The sequence below is a fragment of the Lutra lutra genome, chromosome 1 (genome assembly GCF_902655055.1).
Source record: "Lutra lutra chromosome 1, mLutLut1.2, whole genome shotgun sequence".
NCBI classification, from domain to species: domain Eukaryota; kingdom Metazoa; phylum Chordata; class Mammalia; order Carnivora; family Mustelidae; genus Lutra; species Lutra lutra.
The window spans coordinates 151,647,537-151,665,288 of NC_062278.1; the positions used below are offsets into that span (position 1 = coordinate 151,647,537).

The window sequence follows — 17,752 nt, forward strand, 5'->3', positions numbered from 1 at the left end:
GGTCAGCAGCACAGCCACCAGTGTGTGAGGGATCAGAAAGCATCCCAAGGGTCTAGAGCTCGCCAACCACAGAGACCCAACCGCATGGACGGAGTAGGATCCTTCAGAAACGGGCTACTGGTATAATTATTAAACAACAATCTTAGGGGGCGCCTGGGTGGCTCAGTGGGTTAAGCCTCTGCCTTCGGCTCAGGTCATGATCTCAGGGTCCTGGGATCGAGCCCCGCAGGGTCTCTCTGCTCAGCGGGGAGCCTGCTTCCCCACCCCCACCCCCTCCTGCCTCTCTGCCTGCTTGTGATCTCTGCCTGTCAGATAAATAAATAAATAAGTAAAATCTTATAAACAAATAAATAAATAAATAACAATCTTAGCTGATCATTTCATAACGGTGCAGCCCCTCCCCTCCCCTCTCCAAACAGCCTAAATTCTAAGGCAAGGCAACCAGTTTCCCTACCATGAAAACTAGGGTTGTCGATTCTTTTTAATCCACACCAAAAAGGCTGATACCATTCCTGCCACGGACCAATACACAGCTCGTAGACTGGTATTTCACCACGTATCTAATTGGCTGTGGTCATGAGAGGCTACGCGGGCCACCTGAGGGCGCGTCGGTCTTTGTTCTCCTTCTGTTGGAGTAAAAGGTCGTGCCACAAAAGAACACTTAAGTCTGAGGAAAAATCGCCAGGGCGGTTTTATTTTAAATCCATGGCAAGGAATCGATTTGCAATTCCACAAACACCAAGAAGGGTGTCACAGGTTTTATTCTGTGGAGGAAGGAATGAACGTTAAGTCCCTCTAGGACTCAAGTGAAAAATTATTTGAAAGTTGCCACTTCTGCCATTAATAAAGTCCCGGTAACTCCTTATAACTAAGATTCTACAAAATAATTCCTTAAGAGCCGAAGACTTGGTTCAACTTTCACAATGACCCACGTTCAGTAACGGCCCAGGCAAGGCAGCTGGGAATCAAGTGGGTTACTAAGCCAACCTCCACAGCATTGCTAATGGCAAGTTGCAAGAGGAATGAGATAGGTCTCTAAATATTTTATTAAATGCAAGTACAGATCACCCTAGTGAATGAGCTCAGAGAAAGCGGATCCGTTGGAATGATTTTCTAGCTTAAGGAGATCTGAAATCTGGTTCCAAATCTGAAACCCCCCTCCAGCTCTCTCCTCCACCAGACACTTCTGTGGGACTGGAAGGAAGTACGCTGCCTCGGACGCTTTCCTTCCCTGGCCTCCAGTGGGGGCTGCCCTGCTAGCAAAAACCAGAGAGCTTCATGTAAGGGTTGGTTTAAACCAGAATTTAACTTGATGGAGGTGGAGGACAGCTCAAACTGCTCTAAATTGTTCATCAACTCAGGGCAGGAGAAATCCTTAAGAGAAGATTCCTGTGCTCCCGCAGGAGTTTGTTTTCACAGGAGCGAGGTGGGGGGGGTACAACTGTGCTCTGCGGCAGCACTGCAGGAAAAGATGCAGGAGGCCCCCCCAGCCTGTTGGCCCCACAGACAAGCATCGGCACACCCAGCTCATTAACAAGAAACAGATCCCAGCGGTAACAAAAGGTCTGTGTGTGGAACCCGCTGTTGTGACCAGGGGGCCCTACTTACTGCCTACCCCAGCCCTTAACTTAGAGGACCAAGTGCTCTGCTAATGTGGAGAAAAAGAAAACCAGGCTAGACTTGAATCGGTCTCCATGTCACCCAAACAGGAGACAGCAGGATTCCAAGCTGCCTTTTTTCCTCTGGGATTGTATTAATCAGAAATTACACTCCTATTTTTAGGCGAATTTTTTGAGTTAATCATGTGTAGATAATCACACGCAGATGTATGAAATAATACAGAGGTCCCTAACACCCTTTACCCAGTTTCTCACAGATGGTAATGTTCTGTGAATTATCACAACCAGGGCACTGACACAGTCCCCGAAGCTGACTCGGATTTCCCCAGCTTAATTCTTACTCGTCTGATCGTGCAAGCATGCCCCCACATGGGACTCGTACGCTCTCAACAGTCCTATTACTGTGTTGGTTGTGTATCCACCACCACAAAGATGCCTCGTGTTTCCTTTTCTAAAGCTAATTTTCAAAAAGCTTTCATGTGCTTTAACCATTGACCCAATAGTATGTATACACTTGGACCAGCGAGTTTTTTCCTAGCATGAACCAGATACATATTGTTAACACGCACACAGGGATAGGAGGGCAGCTGTGACTTTTCACGTTCAGTAAGGGCTGCAGAGTGAGGGAGAGACCTTCCAAAAGTCCCCAGGCCTTTGAGAGAGCCCAGCTTCGGGAGTCAGAGGCATAAATGAAAAACCACTGCCGACTCTGAGCTATTAAAGGATGTGTATTGTTGTTCCAGTAATGCTCTGAAAAATACATGTAATCTGGGGCACCTGGGGGGCTCAGTGGGTTAAGCCTCTGCCTTCAGCTCAGGTTATGATCCCAGGGTCCTGGGATGGAACCCCGCATCAGGCTCCCTGCTCAGCGGGAAGTCTGCATCTCCCTCTCCCACTGCCCCTGCTTGTGTTCCCTCTCTTGCTGTGTCTCTCCCTGTTAAATAAATAAATATATACATATATATTATATATATAATATTATATATATAATCCTAATGAAGAGAAGATGTACTGATTTATAATAAAAACAGGAAAAAATTAGAAGAGTCATAAAAATATTGACATTTAGATAGCATTACAAATTCAAATTTTTTTTTTTTGTAGTGACCATGTACTGATGGGGGAAAAATGACTTAAAAGATTTCTCAGAACGTATACAGTTGACTACAATAGAGAGTCTTGGGATCCTCCCTGATGCAACTTTTTAGAGAAATCAGTAACAGCAGCAGCAGCAGCAGACCTTTACTGAGCACATCTCCTATGGCCGGGCCATGCTCAATAGCCCTCTATATGGATGACTGATAAATACGGCAGGATGGGAACTTACACTAACCCCATTTTAAAATGGGAAACTGCTGGGTGGCTCAGTGGGTTAAGCCTCTGCCTTCCGCTCAGGGTCCTGGGAACAAGGCCCGCATCGGGCTCTCTGCTCAGCAGGGAGCCTGCTTCCTCCTCACTCTCTGCCTGCCTCTCTGCCTGCTTGTGATCGCTCTGTCAAATAAATAAATATTTTAAAAAATAAAATGGGAAACTGAGGCCCAGAGAGGTTAAGTCACTCCTCTGATGTCATAAAGCTACCAAATGGTGATGTCAGTCTAAGAAGAGATGTCCAACGGGGCAGCCGTTAACATTCACACAGTTTCTACTAAGTCCGGGGGATTTAATGTGCTTTTTCCTTAATCCTCACCACAGCCCTGCAGGGTGGGTGCTGTCACGATGACCATTCCACAGATGAGAAAACTGAGATGTGAAGGACCCGACCAAGGTCATGGCTGCACAGCAGGACTGCACATCATCGGCCAGTCTGGCTTACATCCTGAGCTAGGGAGCCATAGAGAACACAAGGGCAAGGCTGAGGCCAGCACACATCAACAATATTCAGGACCCAGAAACAGAGCAAGAAGCATCTGTGGTGTAGGACAGAGATCCCCGGAGCCCGGGCTCTGAGGCTTAGGTTTCCACAGGAGACTCTACCAAGGTCATGAGGCCCTGGAAAAGCCCTGTAATTGTGTGTCTTGGGTTCCTCTTCCAAGAAATGAGGGGGCTGGGGTGAGAACAAAGAAGTGGGCAAAGAACCAACAATGCCTTTAAACAGTAAGACAAGTATAGGCTGCACCTTCCAAGCACAGACTTTCTAGATATTCAATCTATAAGAGACCATGGTCCTGTTTCTCTTTCCATGGGAACGACATTCCAAAGGGAGGCTCCAGTTCTGACCAAAGGAGCACTAGCACATCAATCCGCTTCCACTCAAAGGATGTTGAAAAAACAAACACTAAAGTAAAAGCACAGCCATAAACCTCCACGGTAACATGAACAAACTAGGGTCTAAGTCCTAGAAAGAGAAGTTTAACATGCCCACAGTAGCAAAGCTGATACACCATACAGACAGCACCCCTCCTGCAGTATCAAACTAACGTGTCTCAAAAGGGCAGCAGACTCTGTGATCACCAGGACGGAAGACCTGCTCCTTCCGAGGCACAGAGAAAACAGGCCACCCACATGCTCCTTCCGGGTAACGCTGGGCCGGGGCCCAGGGTGTGTGAGGCCCGGCAAGTCCATTTAAGGAGCCTGGGCTTCCATGATGGGACAGCAGAAGCCGTTCTCAAAGAGGAAGTGTCCACCTAAGAGCTGTATTTCAGAAAAAATTCTGGCTACAGTACAGAGAAGTGGGGGGTGGGGGTAGTCAAGGCTGTTGATTAATCCAAGGCAATCTTAAATGGCTGTAAAATGGAGAGAAGTGGTCTCTCTTGCTCAGAGAGTTAAGCGACAGGATGGGATGGGAGGTAAATCAGAAAGACAGGATTTGGGCTTCTCACCAGAACAGAGGGGTCACGGGCACTCCACTTCTTAGGCCTACTGTCCCCCACAAAGACAGGTGCATGTGACAGAAGGTCAGAAGCACGATGGGGCGGCCCTAATGCAGTCACTGGCAAGGGGGGCAGCAGCTGAGGTCACTACGGGAATAAGGAGTCAGGCAGAGAGCCACACAACCACCTGTAGCAGGAGGCCCACAGCAGCAAGGAATGCCTTCCCAGGAGCTAAATCATGGTCTGCAATGAGAGAAGAACCCAGTGCCTCTCCTTGGGTGGGCAGGTGAAATCAGTAAGCCAGACTGGAATGAGTGGCCCTGGGCAGGCCAAGCAGAGACAGCAAGGCCTGTACTGGGCTGTCAGCTAACTGGGGGAGGGAGGAGGGTGCAGCTCCGAGGGAAGGGGGTGGGCACTCTGGCTGAAAATCAGCAATGCAAACGTTATGCAAATTAAACCATGCCCCAGACATTTTTGAGAATAAATGCTGGCAGCCATTTTACAGTTCCTGTTCATAGACCTGAGATGCCAGCCAAGAAATCCCCAATATCTACAGAGAGCAGGCCCTGAAGAGAGACGAGTGCCTGCCTAATGAGGAGATGCTGTCAGTGGGAAGCTCTGGGTGACCACCTGAGGCCCAAGAGAAACCCCCGCGGGAAAGAAAACAAGGGGCCAGGATCAGCAGGGGTAGGGGATGGGGTGGGACTCCAGGGTCAGATCAAACGCGCACCTGGGAAGGAGCCCCAGGGCAGCAGTGGGAGAAATGGGCAGGGGTGGGGCAGGCCATGGAGCGGCCAGAGCAGGAGGTCAGACGCAGAATTGCAAGCCTGACCAATGGAGTGGAGGGCAAGAAGGTTCCAGCATACGACCCGCTCTCCCGATGAACCCATGCCTCCTCATCACATTACAGGACTCAACAAGGCCCCCTTGACATTTTTGGCCTTATCCAAGAAACTCTGGTGGGCAGTCCTCACTGCTCACTTAGGTACTGCATCGTGGTGGAAAGAGCTTCCTCAAGTTGTGTGCAAGAGTAGCTCTCATCACTTCTTAACCTAATTTTGGTAACATTTCTCCTGTCAGTTTTACACACCTTTGAAGCAAATAAATGAATGTTTTGCACATGTACAAATATATATGTGTATACAGACAAAAGTACACACATATATATACGATTTAATTATAAGTGTGTGTGTGCGCGCGAGCGCCGAGACCTCAGGAGACATCGCTCCCTTACAACACAAAGACCAAGTCACCGATATCCCTGAATAGAGAGAAGATATTCATGACTGCCCATAATATTTGCATTTGGGGTTGTTTGGCTACGTGTTCTAGCTTATTCACAGATCCTTTAATTAATTAGAACATTGCTTTTCAATCTTAGAACCTGCTTCCAAGTCCCCTCCCTGATAAATTCTCCTCTTACCTTAAAATCTTTTAAAAAGTGAATTTTATTTTCTATAATATTTATAAAAACCCTAAACATATTGAATAAGCTTTCAATATGCCCAGTTGAGGTGTCAGGGCAGAGTCCACAAATCAGTGGGTTATCCCTCTCTCACTCTGACCAGTAACAGCAGGTGCCAGTTGAAAACGCATCCCTACAGTTGGCCCCCATCCTCCAGGAAGTCAATCTAGTAAGTACTTACTGTCTGTCCTGCCCCCAGGTAAGGCAAGGAGTGGAAGGTTCAGAACCTGAAAGCCACAGGCTAAAAAAATGCCCCCCACCCCTGTGAAATTCTGAGTGAGTCAGCACTGGGGCTAAGTTTCCAGGCATGACAAACAAATGTCCTTTATTTAAAGCTTTGTCTAGATGCTTTTGAATTTGGTTTGGCTTGGTGCCACATGTGCCTCTTTCCTTCTGCAGGGACTGTCTCTCGCCTGCTTCTCCAGCTGGGGCCTTCCTGCTCCTCCCTGAGGCCCAGCAGGACAACAGTCCGCCCGCCCGTGTAAAGACTGCGGCTTTCCCCGTCAGCCTTCCCTTGGAAGACAGTGAGCAGACTCCCAGACTAGGCCAATCTGGCAAAGCACGTTGATGAGGGGGACATCTTTTTTTTTTTTTTTTTTAATTTATTTGGGAGAGAGTGAGCAGAGCAAGCGAGAAAGAACATGAATGGAGGGGGGGAGAGAAAAAGAAGCAAGGTCCCTACTGAGTAGGGAGCCTGATGTGGGGCTCGATGCCAGGACCCTGGGATCATGACCTGGGCCGAAGGGAGAGGCTTAATCTACTGAGCCACCCAAGCTCCCCAAAGGCAGGGGGACATCTTTAAATGGCAGCAGCCCCTGCGTGCCTTGGCCATTCACAGTGCTGGTGGGTTAGACACCTGTGTCTCCATACTTTATGGCAGAGAAACTCCGGCTCTGAGAAGTCAGATGAATGGCCTAAGGTCACAGACTTGACAAGTCCCTCAGGTCTCTGCACAAGAGAAAGAAAAACCTATGTCCACATAAAACTTGCACACAAATGTTTACAGCAGCATTACTCATGAGAGCCAGAGAGTGGAAACAGTCCAAATGACACTCTCCTGGTGAACATATAAACAGAATGTGGTACATCTGCCCCCTGCGAGTTACACAGCTGTAAAAAGGAATGGAGGCTTGGTATACGCAGTAAGTGGAGGGACCTCGGCAGCCTACGCTCAGAAGCAGCCCGACACAAAAGACCATACCTTTAGGATGCCTTCCTATGAGGTATTCAGTACAGGCAAATGGGACAGAAAGCAGCTTAGCGGGGGCTGCGGCTGGGAGTGGGAACGGGACTAGCCAGGAACAGGCATGAGGGAGCTCACATGGGGAGGGCATACACATGTTCTACAGCTGGACTAGGGTGATGGCTGTACCCCTCTGAGAATTTCCTCAAAAGCATTACACTGTCCATTTAAAGTAGCTGAGTTTTATGGTATGTAAGTAATACCTCAATATTTTAAGTTACCAAATAGGCAACCATATGTACAGAAACTACACAGACTCTGTTCCAACCACTGCCCCATTACGTGATAGTGTAAAAGTGCCTCTGCCTGCCATTCTGTCTGCCTGTGCCCACTCTTTCTCCCTCTCTGACAAATAAATAAAATCTTTAAAAAAAAAAAAAGATTTTATTTATTTGATAGAGAGAGAGAGTAGGCAGAGAGGCAGAGAGAGAGAGAGGAGGAAGCAGGCTTCCCGCTGAGCAGAGAGCCCGGATGCGGGCTGGGATCCTGCTGGGCCCATGACCTGAGGGAGAGGAAGGCAGAGGCTTTAACCCACTGAGCCACCCAGGCACCCCAAGAATGTAATTCTTTAAAAAAAAAAAAAAGATTTTATTTATTTATTTCATAGAGAGAGCACAGCAGGGGGAGTAGCAGGCAGAGAGAAAGGGAGAAGCAGGCTCCCCGCTAAGCAGGAACCCTGACTTGGGGCTCCAAGATAGGGGAAGGGCTCCATTCCAGGACCCTAGGATCCTGACCTGAGCCAAAGGCACACACTTAATGACTCAGCCACCCAGCGCCCCAATGAATGTAATTCTACAAATGGCCCACGTCCCCTCCCACCTGGGCTATGGACGTCACAGGAAGGCAGTGGAGCCTTCTTTGGGGACCAACACATAACTGATACTCAAAAAAAGGAAGATTTTGGCTCATGTCTAACCAATACCACAGAGAGGGATGAAAACATTAAAGCCTCAGGGTATATCTGGTCACCCCAAGATAAGCAAAGGTCCCAGAGTATCACCTCCCCTTCTCTCCCACGTCCCTGGGGCTGGGGGAAAGAAGCCACTTGGGGGCGCCTGGGTGGCTCAGTGGGTTAAGCCGCTGCCTTCGGCTCAGGTCATGACCTTGGAGTCCTGGGATGGAGCCCTGCATCGGGCTCTCTGCTCAGCGGGGAGCCTGCTTCCTCCTCTCTCTCTGCCTGCCTCTCTGCCTGCTTGTGATCTCTCTGTCAAATAAATAAATAAAATCTTTAAAAAAAGAAGCCACTTGGAAAACGGCAGTCTCAAGTCCAATGGGACACAAAGGGATGAGGAAGGAAGCTGCTAAGAAAGAAGCAGCGTTCAAAGGAAAGGCATCAACTAATAAGCAGCCGTGGTCTCAGGCCAGAAGCAAATGGGTTGACCAAGGCTACCGCTCCTCTCAGTGCAAAGTGCTGGTTTGTCACCGCAGCCCCAGGAGCTGGGCTCTGGGATGGTGTGGTGGCAGAGGCGGCCCGCTACAACAGCAGTCTGTCCAGTCACCACCAGTGACTGCGTGTGCACTGTGGGGGGGGGGAGGGGCAGCACTGCCAAGAGCTCAAACCAGACAATACAGTCTGGTTACATTTCACTGCTCATCACCACCACTCACTACAATGCCAGTGTGACTGTTTTACTGAGTCACTTTCCCTTCCAAGGTGGGCCGAGAGCAGAGCACGGCGGCAAACTCCTAAAGACGCGGGGAAGGAGAAACGAAACACCTACTGAGTATCTACAACATGTCACCTGCTACCCTGGGCATCTCACAACAGACTGGACTATTTCACTTAAAACCCAGCACAGCTCCACTTCGTACAAATGATCCCCATTTAACACACCAGGCAGGGAGGGAGGCCAAGTGGTTCGTCCACCGACATAAGCACGAACTCCTGGATGCCATAAACATCCACCCGACCCTAGGCTAGAACATTCAGTTGATCTCTGGTGTCCTTCCACCATCGGGATATCTGATGATGGCTCACCACGTCCTGGCACTCTGACAAGTGCTGGACGGCTATCGCCTCCTCAGTGTTTACATTCATCCCAGGACAGAAGTATTACTGCTGTCCACCCTTTAGAGATAGAGAAACACCCCCGGGTCACAGAGCTATCATGGGAGGGCCTGATTGCCGTGACACCCCCTCCACGACTGAGAGCTTAACCACGGTCTGCTGAGTAAATGCATGAACCTCAAGCACGTAAGGAACTTGCATAAACGAGCATGACAGAGAGGACCCAGCAGGAAGTGCCAGGAGAGGCGCTGCTGGAAGCTCAGATACAAGAAGACTGGGGATAGCAAGGGGTTGGGGACAGGGGCCAGAAGTGGGCAGAGCAGCAAAGGGACCCCAAAAGAACACAGGCCCTAGGCGAGCCTTGTCCTCGACCCGCCCTGGGTTAATGCTGGTCCCTGCACCCCAGTCAGAGGACCACCCCAAGCAACTGACATCGCTGGAGGCCTGCATGGGGTGGCCATGGATACCACTAACCAAATCCCAGGCTGGAGGCCAAGGTCATGAACACCATGAGCAAACAGTGCTGAGCCAGTACTGATAAGCTGGGTCAGCTCCTTCCTCCTGCGTGACCTACAGCAGAGAGTCCTACACGGCTTGCTCACATGCTGCCGGCCACCCTGTGTCAACACAGACACCAGGGCAGGACCCTGATGGCGCCTGCTCTGGGGCAGACATCACAAACACCCCCCATCCAGCACCCTCCACGCAGCTGGCAATTTCCCTCTCAAACTGGAGGAATGTGCTGTTGGCACTGCCTCTCCGCCTGCGCCTTTGAACCAGCTGGAGAATGGGCACAGCCCAGCAGGGTGCCACCATGCACAGAGTCCCCTGGCCGGAGGCTCTCCATCAAGCTCTTGCTAGGTTCCTACTGCCAACTGGTGTTTTCTCCAACTCTGCTTTTCCAGATGACCATTTCTGGTTAGTGCTCAACACCTGAAAACTTCCTTTTGTGCAAAACACGGATGGGGCCACTTCCGTCCTGGCCATCAGCGGGGTCCAGCCCTGCTGGACTTCACTCCAGCAGCACTTCACCAGAACCCCAGCACTCCTAGAACGTCACTGCAGCAGCACTGAGCCCTGCCCCCGACCCCTGCCCACTCAGCCCGAGCAGAGGGGACCGCGGCAAACAAGCAGAGGCCTCCTTCAAGAACACCACGTAGCCCAAACCTGCTTTGGGTCAATGCTGTTTCTGCGCTGTTCAAGTCCTTAGTGGCCAGAAGACACAGAACCCAGCCCTGGTCCAGCAGGCACCAGGATTAAGGCTCCTCCGCAGCCCGTGGGCTCAGGAAACCAAAACCTGCTATGAGGGTACCTGGTAAACCCCAGAGAATTCCATATGCTCTTTTCCGATCCTGCCACCTGCCAGGGACAGGGTGAGGAACTTTGCAGTTGGGTAACAGCCTCAAGGAATGTCCAGATGAGAAAAGAAAGTTACGAAATCGGGATTCCTTAGGCACTCCCTTGAGAAAGTGGTAGGAATCTACCACACAGCAAACCACAAGGAAATGACCACAAAACTTCGCTCTTCACCAGTGTTTTCCTGGTGCCAGTGCCAGCACCCTGCTCGGCGCGGAGGGGGGCACGACCTAGAACTTCACTCCAGCAGCACTGAGGCCTGCCCCCTGCCCACTCTCAGCTCGACCAGAGGGGACCGCAGCAAACAAGCAGAGGCCTCCTTCAAGAATGCCACGCAGCCCAGACCTACTTCGGGTCAATGCCGTTTCTGCGCTGTTCAAGTCCTCGGTGGCCAGAAGACACAGAACCCAGACATCTTCTCCCGGGAGGAGAGCGAGCACCAAGCCGCCACTCACAGCTGCCTGGTGTGAGCAAGCTGCTTCTCTTGGGAGCGCCCACCTCATGGGTTAGAACCATTACATGAGGAGAGACCAGGAAGGGCCTTCAGCTCCATTAGCTTTGCGCCTGGGTGTGGTGGAAGGCAGACCCCAGGCAGGATGACGGTGGGGGAACCCAGGTCGGAGACAACCCAGGTCAGGGACAACCCAGCTCAGCCTCCATTGCGCTGAGAGCAAATGGGAGGAGCATTTATTTCAAAGGCTGTTTTGAAGGTTAAAGGGTGACATTGGAAAGTACCTATCACCCCCACGAGGTGACCGAAAAGAATAAATGTGTCCCAGACCCACAGCTATCAGAGCAACCCAGCACTTCTTTTAGGTCAGTTTACAGGGAAGAAAACCACCTAAACCAGCTCAGAACCACATCCTGCACATAATTTCATTACCCAAGAGCACTTCTCTTCCACACACAGGACTTGCTTCCCATCTTGTCTTGCTTTTAAGACACAGGCAGTATGACAGCGCTGGAGAAAAGCAAGAGCCTGTCCAGCAAGTGGCTTGCTCCGGGACACAGGACTGGCCCCAGAAACCAAACCTGTCAAACCAAACCGCCGTCTTCTGATCCATGCCCCAGACTTCCTGCAGCCAGGAGCCAGTCTCATGAATTTCATTTTACAAAGAAAAGGAAGCACACTGGCAATAAAGTATCTTTCTTTGGAGCTCACTGTCCTGAAATTACTGTTAACACTTCACCCCTCCAGGACACTTGAGCATTTTATTGAAGAAAGGAAGGCAATGGAATGGGAAGGAACAAAAGAGAATTTAAGTCTATGAGAGAGAAATTAAGTCTATGAGATGGCAAATACAGAGCAGTGGCCCCCCTTGAATGTGATCTTCAAGTAGGGGACCTGCGTTGGGGGATGCCAAAAAAGATATGACCACCTTCAGGTGACCTGTGAGCCGGACCTGGGCACTCAGAGGCTCCCTATCCTATCCTATCCTCCCTATCCTATCCTTAGAATGTGGGTTCTGCTGGCCTTTCCTGCTCCCAGAGGCCATTCCAAGGTCAAAGCCTTGAGATGGTAAGGTAGTGTTGAGAACACCTGCACGGTATACGTGACTAAACCCTGTTAAAGCTTCTCTATAAAAAACTTCTAAGGTTTGGCAGGCAGGTGTGGGGACCCACTGTCTTCCAGCTGCCCAAGGCAAGCCTCCTACGGAAGTTCTCTTTGCTTGTAAAACCTGCCACCTACCAATCTGGAGTGGCCTGCCTCCTCCTTCGTCTCTCGCTACCCACGGGGAATGGGGGCGGGTTTCAGATTACACCCAGGAACCTCTGGAAAGGGTTGTGAACCAACACCCATGGTTATCTATGAAACGTGGCCCAGCACAGGATAATGTACGTCGGAATCAGCCAGAGGGCATGTTAAAACCCAGTCTGCCAGGCCCCAACCCAGGGTGTCTGGCTCAGCAGGTCCCCACATTCTGGGGCAGGGCCCGAGAATGTGCATTTCTAACACAATCCTGGGTGATGCTGATGCTACCGGGCAGGAACCCACTTTGGGAACTGCTAGCACAATGGTTTAAGAGCAGAGGGCCCCTGGGCCATTTTATATAGGTTGAAATCACTTACTAGCTCGGTAACTCTGGACACGGTCACATAAGTTTCCTCTTATAAACCTGTGAAATGGAAATGGTAACAGCACTTCACTGCATATGGCTGCTTTAAGGATTAAATGCACAGACTCATAGAAAGTACTGAGATAGGGGCGCCTGGGTGGCTCAGTGGGTTAAGCCGCTGCCTTCCGCTCGGGTCATGATCTCAGGGTCCTGGGATCGAGTCCCACATCGGGCTCTCTGCTCAGCAAGAAGCCTGCTTCCCTCTCTCTCTCTCTCTCTGCCTTCCTCTCCGTCTGCTTGTGATCTCTGTCAAATAAATAAATAAAATCTTTAAAAAAAAAAAAAAAAAAAAAAGAAAGTACTGAGATAGGTGCCCGGCCCATGCAATAAATACAAAACAAACACTGGGTCTCATCACCATCATCTGGCTCAGAGTTTTTGCCTTAAGGTTAAAAATACAGATATAGGAAACATTTTCAATACAACATTTTTTCTTCTCTTGCCTAGGCTATAAGACACTGCTCCAGAACCTGGTATAGTCTTTAATTTAGAATCGTATGGTTCAATGAGTGGTTTCTAAAATCATCCTGGTCTGCTTTACAGCGACCGCTCATCCCACACTTTCATCCACATGGGAAGCCTTGGAAAATCTTGTTAAAAAGTGGGTTGTGACTCTGTGGGTCTGGGGCCCAAGAATGTGCATTTCTAACCAGGTCCCAGGTGATGTGGGCACACGGATTGCAGGCTACAGTCCCACAGCTGTAAGGGACAGCAGCTGATCCAGGTAAACCTACAAGAACACACGGATGCCTTTCTCCTGAGTATTTCAGGAACCTGACTCATGTGCAGTCCCCATCCGCCAGACACTTCTCCATCCACCTCCACTATCTCCTCTGTGAAAGGGTCGGGCAGGACACCTAGCCTTAGCACAGAGTGCTTAGCCTGGCTCTCTTCTGGCCGTCCCCTTTCCCTGCTTTCTCCAAATCCCCTTTTAACTGTCCAGCAGGGGAAATGTTAGTATCTTCAGGACAGAAACCTCAAAAGAGAAACTTTTGCTATATGGCCGATTATAAATAATTTCTTAAGTAAAGTTTGGTTGAGACATGAAAAGAGATCATCACAGAGCAGAATTTTGAAAAGGTATTCACACTGATTTTACTCAAGACCTAAGGAACAGACATGCAGTCACCATTGAAACATCCAGCTGCACCCCAAAAATCCCTTTCTCTGTGATTTCTCTGGGTTCTGGGCGAAAGCCAAAGAAGGCCAACTAGGAAACTCACACCGAGCCTTTGGGTCTATCCTTAATTTAACACTCTCCTGCTTGTCCAAAAGCAGCATCCCTCTGAAAGAGCCTAAAGGTGGGTTCCCAAGGTGACTTCAACATCAGCCCTTGTACTTTTTTATTTGGAATAATCCTTAGGGGCATGTGGGTGGCTCAGCGAGTTAAGCATCCGACTCTTGATCTCAGCTCAGGCCTTGACCTCAGGGTTTTAAGTTCAGACTCCACGGTGAGCTCCACGCCGGGCGTGGAGACTTTAACCACTCTGGGGTGCCTGGGTGGCTCAGTTGGTTGAGGACAGACTCTTGATTTCAGCTGAGGTTACTGTCTCAGGGTAATGGCTCCCCATTCAGCAGGGAGTCCACTTGAGAGTCTTTCCACCTCTAACTACCCAGCCCCTCCCCCCCACTCACTCTCTCTCTCAAATAAATAATTCTTTGAAAGAAAGAAAGAAAAGAAAGAAGGAATCCTAAGTTGTTTTTTTTTTTTAAAGCCCCTATTTCAAATTGGTGGTTAATGATCTTTGAAGAATAATGCTAGCACACTATAGGAAACAAACTGAGGGTTGCTGGAGGGAGGTTGGCAGGGGGATGGGATAACTGGGTAATGGGCATTAAGGAGGGCACTTGATGGAAGGAGCACTGGGTGCTGTATGTAACTGAAGAATCACTGAATTCTACCCCTGAAACTAATAATACACTGTACCTTAATTAACTGAATTTAAATGTAAAAAATAATAATAAGTAAAAATAACGCCGGCATAAAAATATACTTTATTTAATAATGACTCAGTCTCTTGCCCATTAATTTACCAAAACCCAATCAGCTACAAGAAAACGACTAAACCTCTTAAAAAAGAGTACTGGGATGCCACTAAGGGAAAAACAACCAACCAGACAACTACTGATACTTGCAATAACATGTATGGATTGGTTAAGCAACAGAAGCCAGACAAACTAATGCCCAATACTGATTCCATCTACATAGATCAAGAACAAAGGAGCAAACAGATCAAAGATGACAGAAGCCAGGACAGCGGCCTCCCTCCTGGGGTGCGAGGGGCCTCCTCAGGGTGCTGGACGTGCTGCATGTGGTTTTACACGGAGGTCATTACAAGCCACTCGCCATTTAAGATCTGTATACTGGAAGTTACACCTCAATAGGAAAACAGAAGAGTGCTGTGAGATGAGTGAAACAGCCAGTGAGACACTAACAGGGAAAGGGTCAGATTGGAACAAAGTGTAGAATTTACCCTCTTCCAAGAGGTCCAGGCTTTCATGCTGTTCACAGGAGGTTTTCCTCTCTTCATCCTGGTAGTCATACTCAAAGTACTCTTCTTCCCTTCCCACGTCTCTCAGGGACATTGCTGAAGTCACCCCAAAGCCCAAACATTGCCCTAACAGGCGGTTCTTGGGATAGCACCCAGCCGTCTACCCAGAGGAGCCACTGTAGCCCGGAACCCTGGGGCACATGCTGGGCCCTGGACGGGGCAGAGGACATTCCCTGGCTGAGCTGGAGTGGAGGGTGTGCACAGGGAATTGGCTCAGCGTCACCCAGGACAGACCCGGAAGGGGGTGGCTCCCAGGAGCTGGGAGGAGGGACAGTGTGGGGCGGGGCAGGGCAGAAGCACCTGCCAGAATGGGAATGCCCTGCCTGCCCCAGGTGACCCTGACAGGTGCTGTCGACTCAGAGGAGAGGCCGGCAGGCAGGTGCAGGACTTTAGGTTAAGCTCTCCACCTCCAGATCCTTCTCCCCACTCTTACTCCCCCGGGAAGCAATGAGGAATGGTAGCTCCCTGGAAGTTTCATAGCAACTGCGCCCAGCAATACTAAACAAGCCTGAAGCAGGTACACCTGTCTAAAGGTAGGACTCCAGCAGAGGAACTGCCCTGATGAGTAACTGCCTAATGCCCTCAGATGAGAGAATTTTGGTGGGCGTGCTCCGGAAGCAGAGACCAACCTGCCTTCCCCCCCACTAAGATTTTATTTATTTGTTTGAGGGCCAGCAAAAGCAGGGGAGAGGGGAAGAGGGAGAGGGAGAAGCAGACTCCCTGCTAAGCAGGGCTTAGATCCTAAGCGGGGCTGGATCCTAAGACCCTGAGATCATGACCTGAGCCAAGGGCAGACCCTTAACTGACCAACCCACCCAGGCACCCCTGAGCCCAGTATGACTTTGACAACAGCCTGACACAGTGCTGAATGGAGAAGGGAGTGATCACTGATTTCTAGCAGAAGGAAAAAAGACATGGCAATCACCATTACCTGTTTTAAGCTTCAGTCTTTCTTCAGTAATAATACATGGCCTTTGCCATTTTTAAATCCGCATTTTATAACCTTCACGGTCATCCTAAATCTGTGTATTGACAGTCAGATTTACAAATTCTAATTGCTAGGATGAGGGGGGATGGGAAAAGCATCTAAAACCGAATAATTTACAATGTCGCCTGGAAGAAGAATCCGTGGTTTAATTGTGCGTCTCGGTACCAATTCCTCGGCACGGTCTGATTCTGCCTTTGACAGTGGAAGTGGCAGGTTCTTCCATCAAACCCACCAGAAGGTGGCCCCAAGCACTGGCAGCTAAGGACTGCAGCACATTCTGCAATTTCCGTGCCTCAGCCGCCTCCCCGCTACACTGTGGCGGGTGTCCCTGCTCCTAAAGCAACAGCAGGAGACCTAAGCCAGCTGTCTACTGATTCTGCCAGGAAACTGCGAGGGCAGCTAGCAGAGCCCTGGCCAGGTCATCACACAGAATTCCCTGCCCAGGGGCGGGTGCCTGGTCTCATTTGGCTTTGGATCCACAGGGCTGAAGATCCCATTTTGGCAGCTAGAGGGGTCTGCTACGTTGAATTGCTACCTCCACAAAAATGAATATAAGACCATATGAGTGCCTCAAATAGCAAACCAGAATGCAAGGAAAATGCTATTTAAAAATAAAACCCGAGAGACATATGCATTGTCTGGTTAATATTTTGGAACCTGGAAATGATTACTACATTGTACAACATTAAAGAGGTATCCTTTATGAAAAGGAGGCTTAGCAGAAATTCAGTGGCAAGGGGTTTAAAATCACGTTTTGAAAATCTGCATAAGCTTTAAATACAATGTTTAGGAGGATACACACTGCGGGGGTGGGGGGTGCCATTTAATCTCAATAAATGGCATCAAATTGGGCTTAATTCAATTCGAATGACAGTGAGTCTGAAGCCCTGTTGAGGGAGGGGGAAAGGGAAGGAGGATCTCCACCTTGTGCATTATTCATTCAGCAAATATCAGACTGATTGTAAGATGTGTAGGATACTGTACTGGGCCACAGTGTGTACAAATGATAACAAAAGCTGATCTCATGTCTTTGAAAATACTCTCAGTGATGACTCATCACCAAGTTGTTTCTAACTCAGCCTGTAACTCAAATCTAGGCTATCTTTAACAAAAGATGTCCAAGTCTATATATATTACATAATAAACACTGAGGACACAGCATTTTGAACACAAAACCAGACTCTTCATGTCACCCCGTATTTCTGGGTTTAGTCCTTCTTCAGGATATTCCCTGCCTCCCACTGCAAATCTCTCCTCCCCCATCTCTCCCCCTCCCCCCACCAGGGATGTCAAGGAGTTCTCAAACCTGAAACTCACCTGCATACATTTCAAGATTACAGGCAGAGATGGACCAAAGAACTTCTTCTCTGAAGGAGTAATTTCTTCAAAAACCCAAAAAAGAAAGCCCAGCAATCCCTGTGCCAAGTGGGAGATCCTGGATGGACCTCCGCATGGAGCTCTGCCCCAGGAAGAATCAAGTAGCAAGGGTGTGTGCATCCTAAAGGCAAGGACCCGACACTGGGGCCCCAGAGGAGAGGGGCAGGACTGAACTCCGGACGGTGGCTGGGAACACTGGACAGGAAGGTAGAGGGCT

At 49.5% G+C, this 17,752-nt stretch overlaps 1 protein-coding gene across 21 annotated transcripts in view; it reads right to left on the reverse strand.

Annotated features, from left to right (window-relative positions):
- TRAK1 (trafficking kinesin protein 1) overlaps positions 1 to 17,752 on the reverse strand; it is a 121,896-nt gene that overhangs the window by 45,425 nt on the left and 58,719 nt on the right. Inside the window, exon 1 of one of the 21 annotated variants that reach the window (XM_047739457.1) lies at positions 15,093 to 15,341. The exons of 19 other annotated variants lie outside the window; for them this stretch is intronic. In XM_047739457.1, coding sequence (XP_047595413.1) covers positions 15,093 to 15,204 — 112 coding nt within the window. In that variant the 5' untranslated portion in view covers positions 15,205 to 15,341. Of the gene's footprint in view, positions 1 to 15,092; positions 15,342 to 17,752 lie in introns of those variants that run through there. One more of the 21 variants, XM_047739594.1, reaches the window with a different exon arrangement.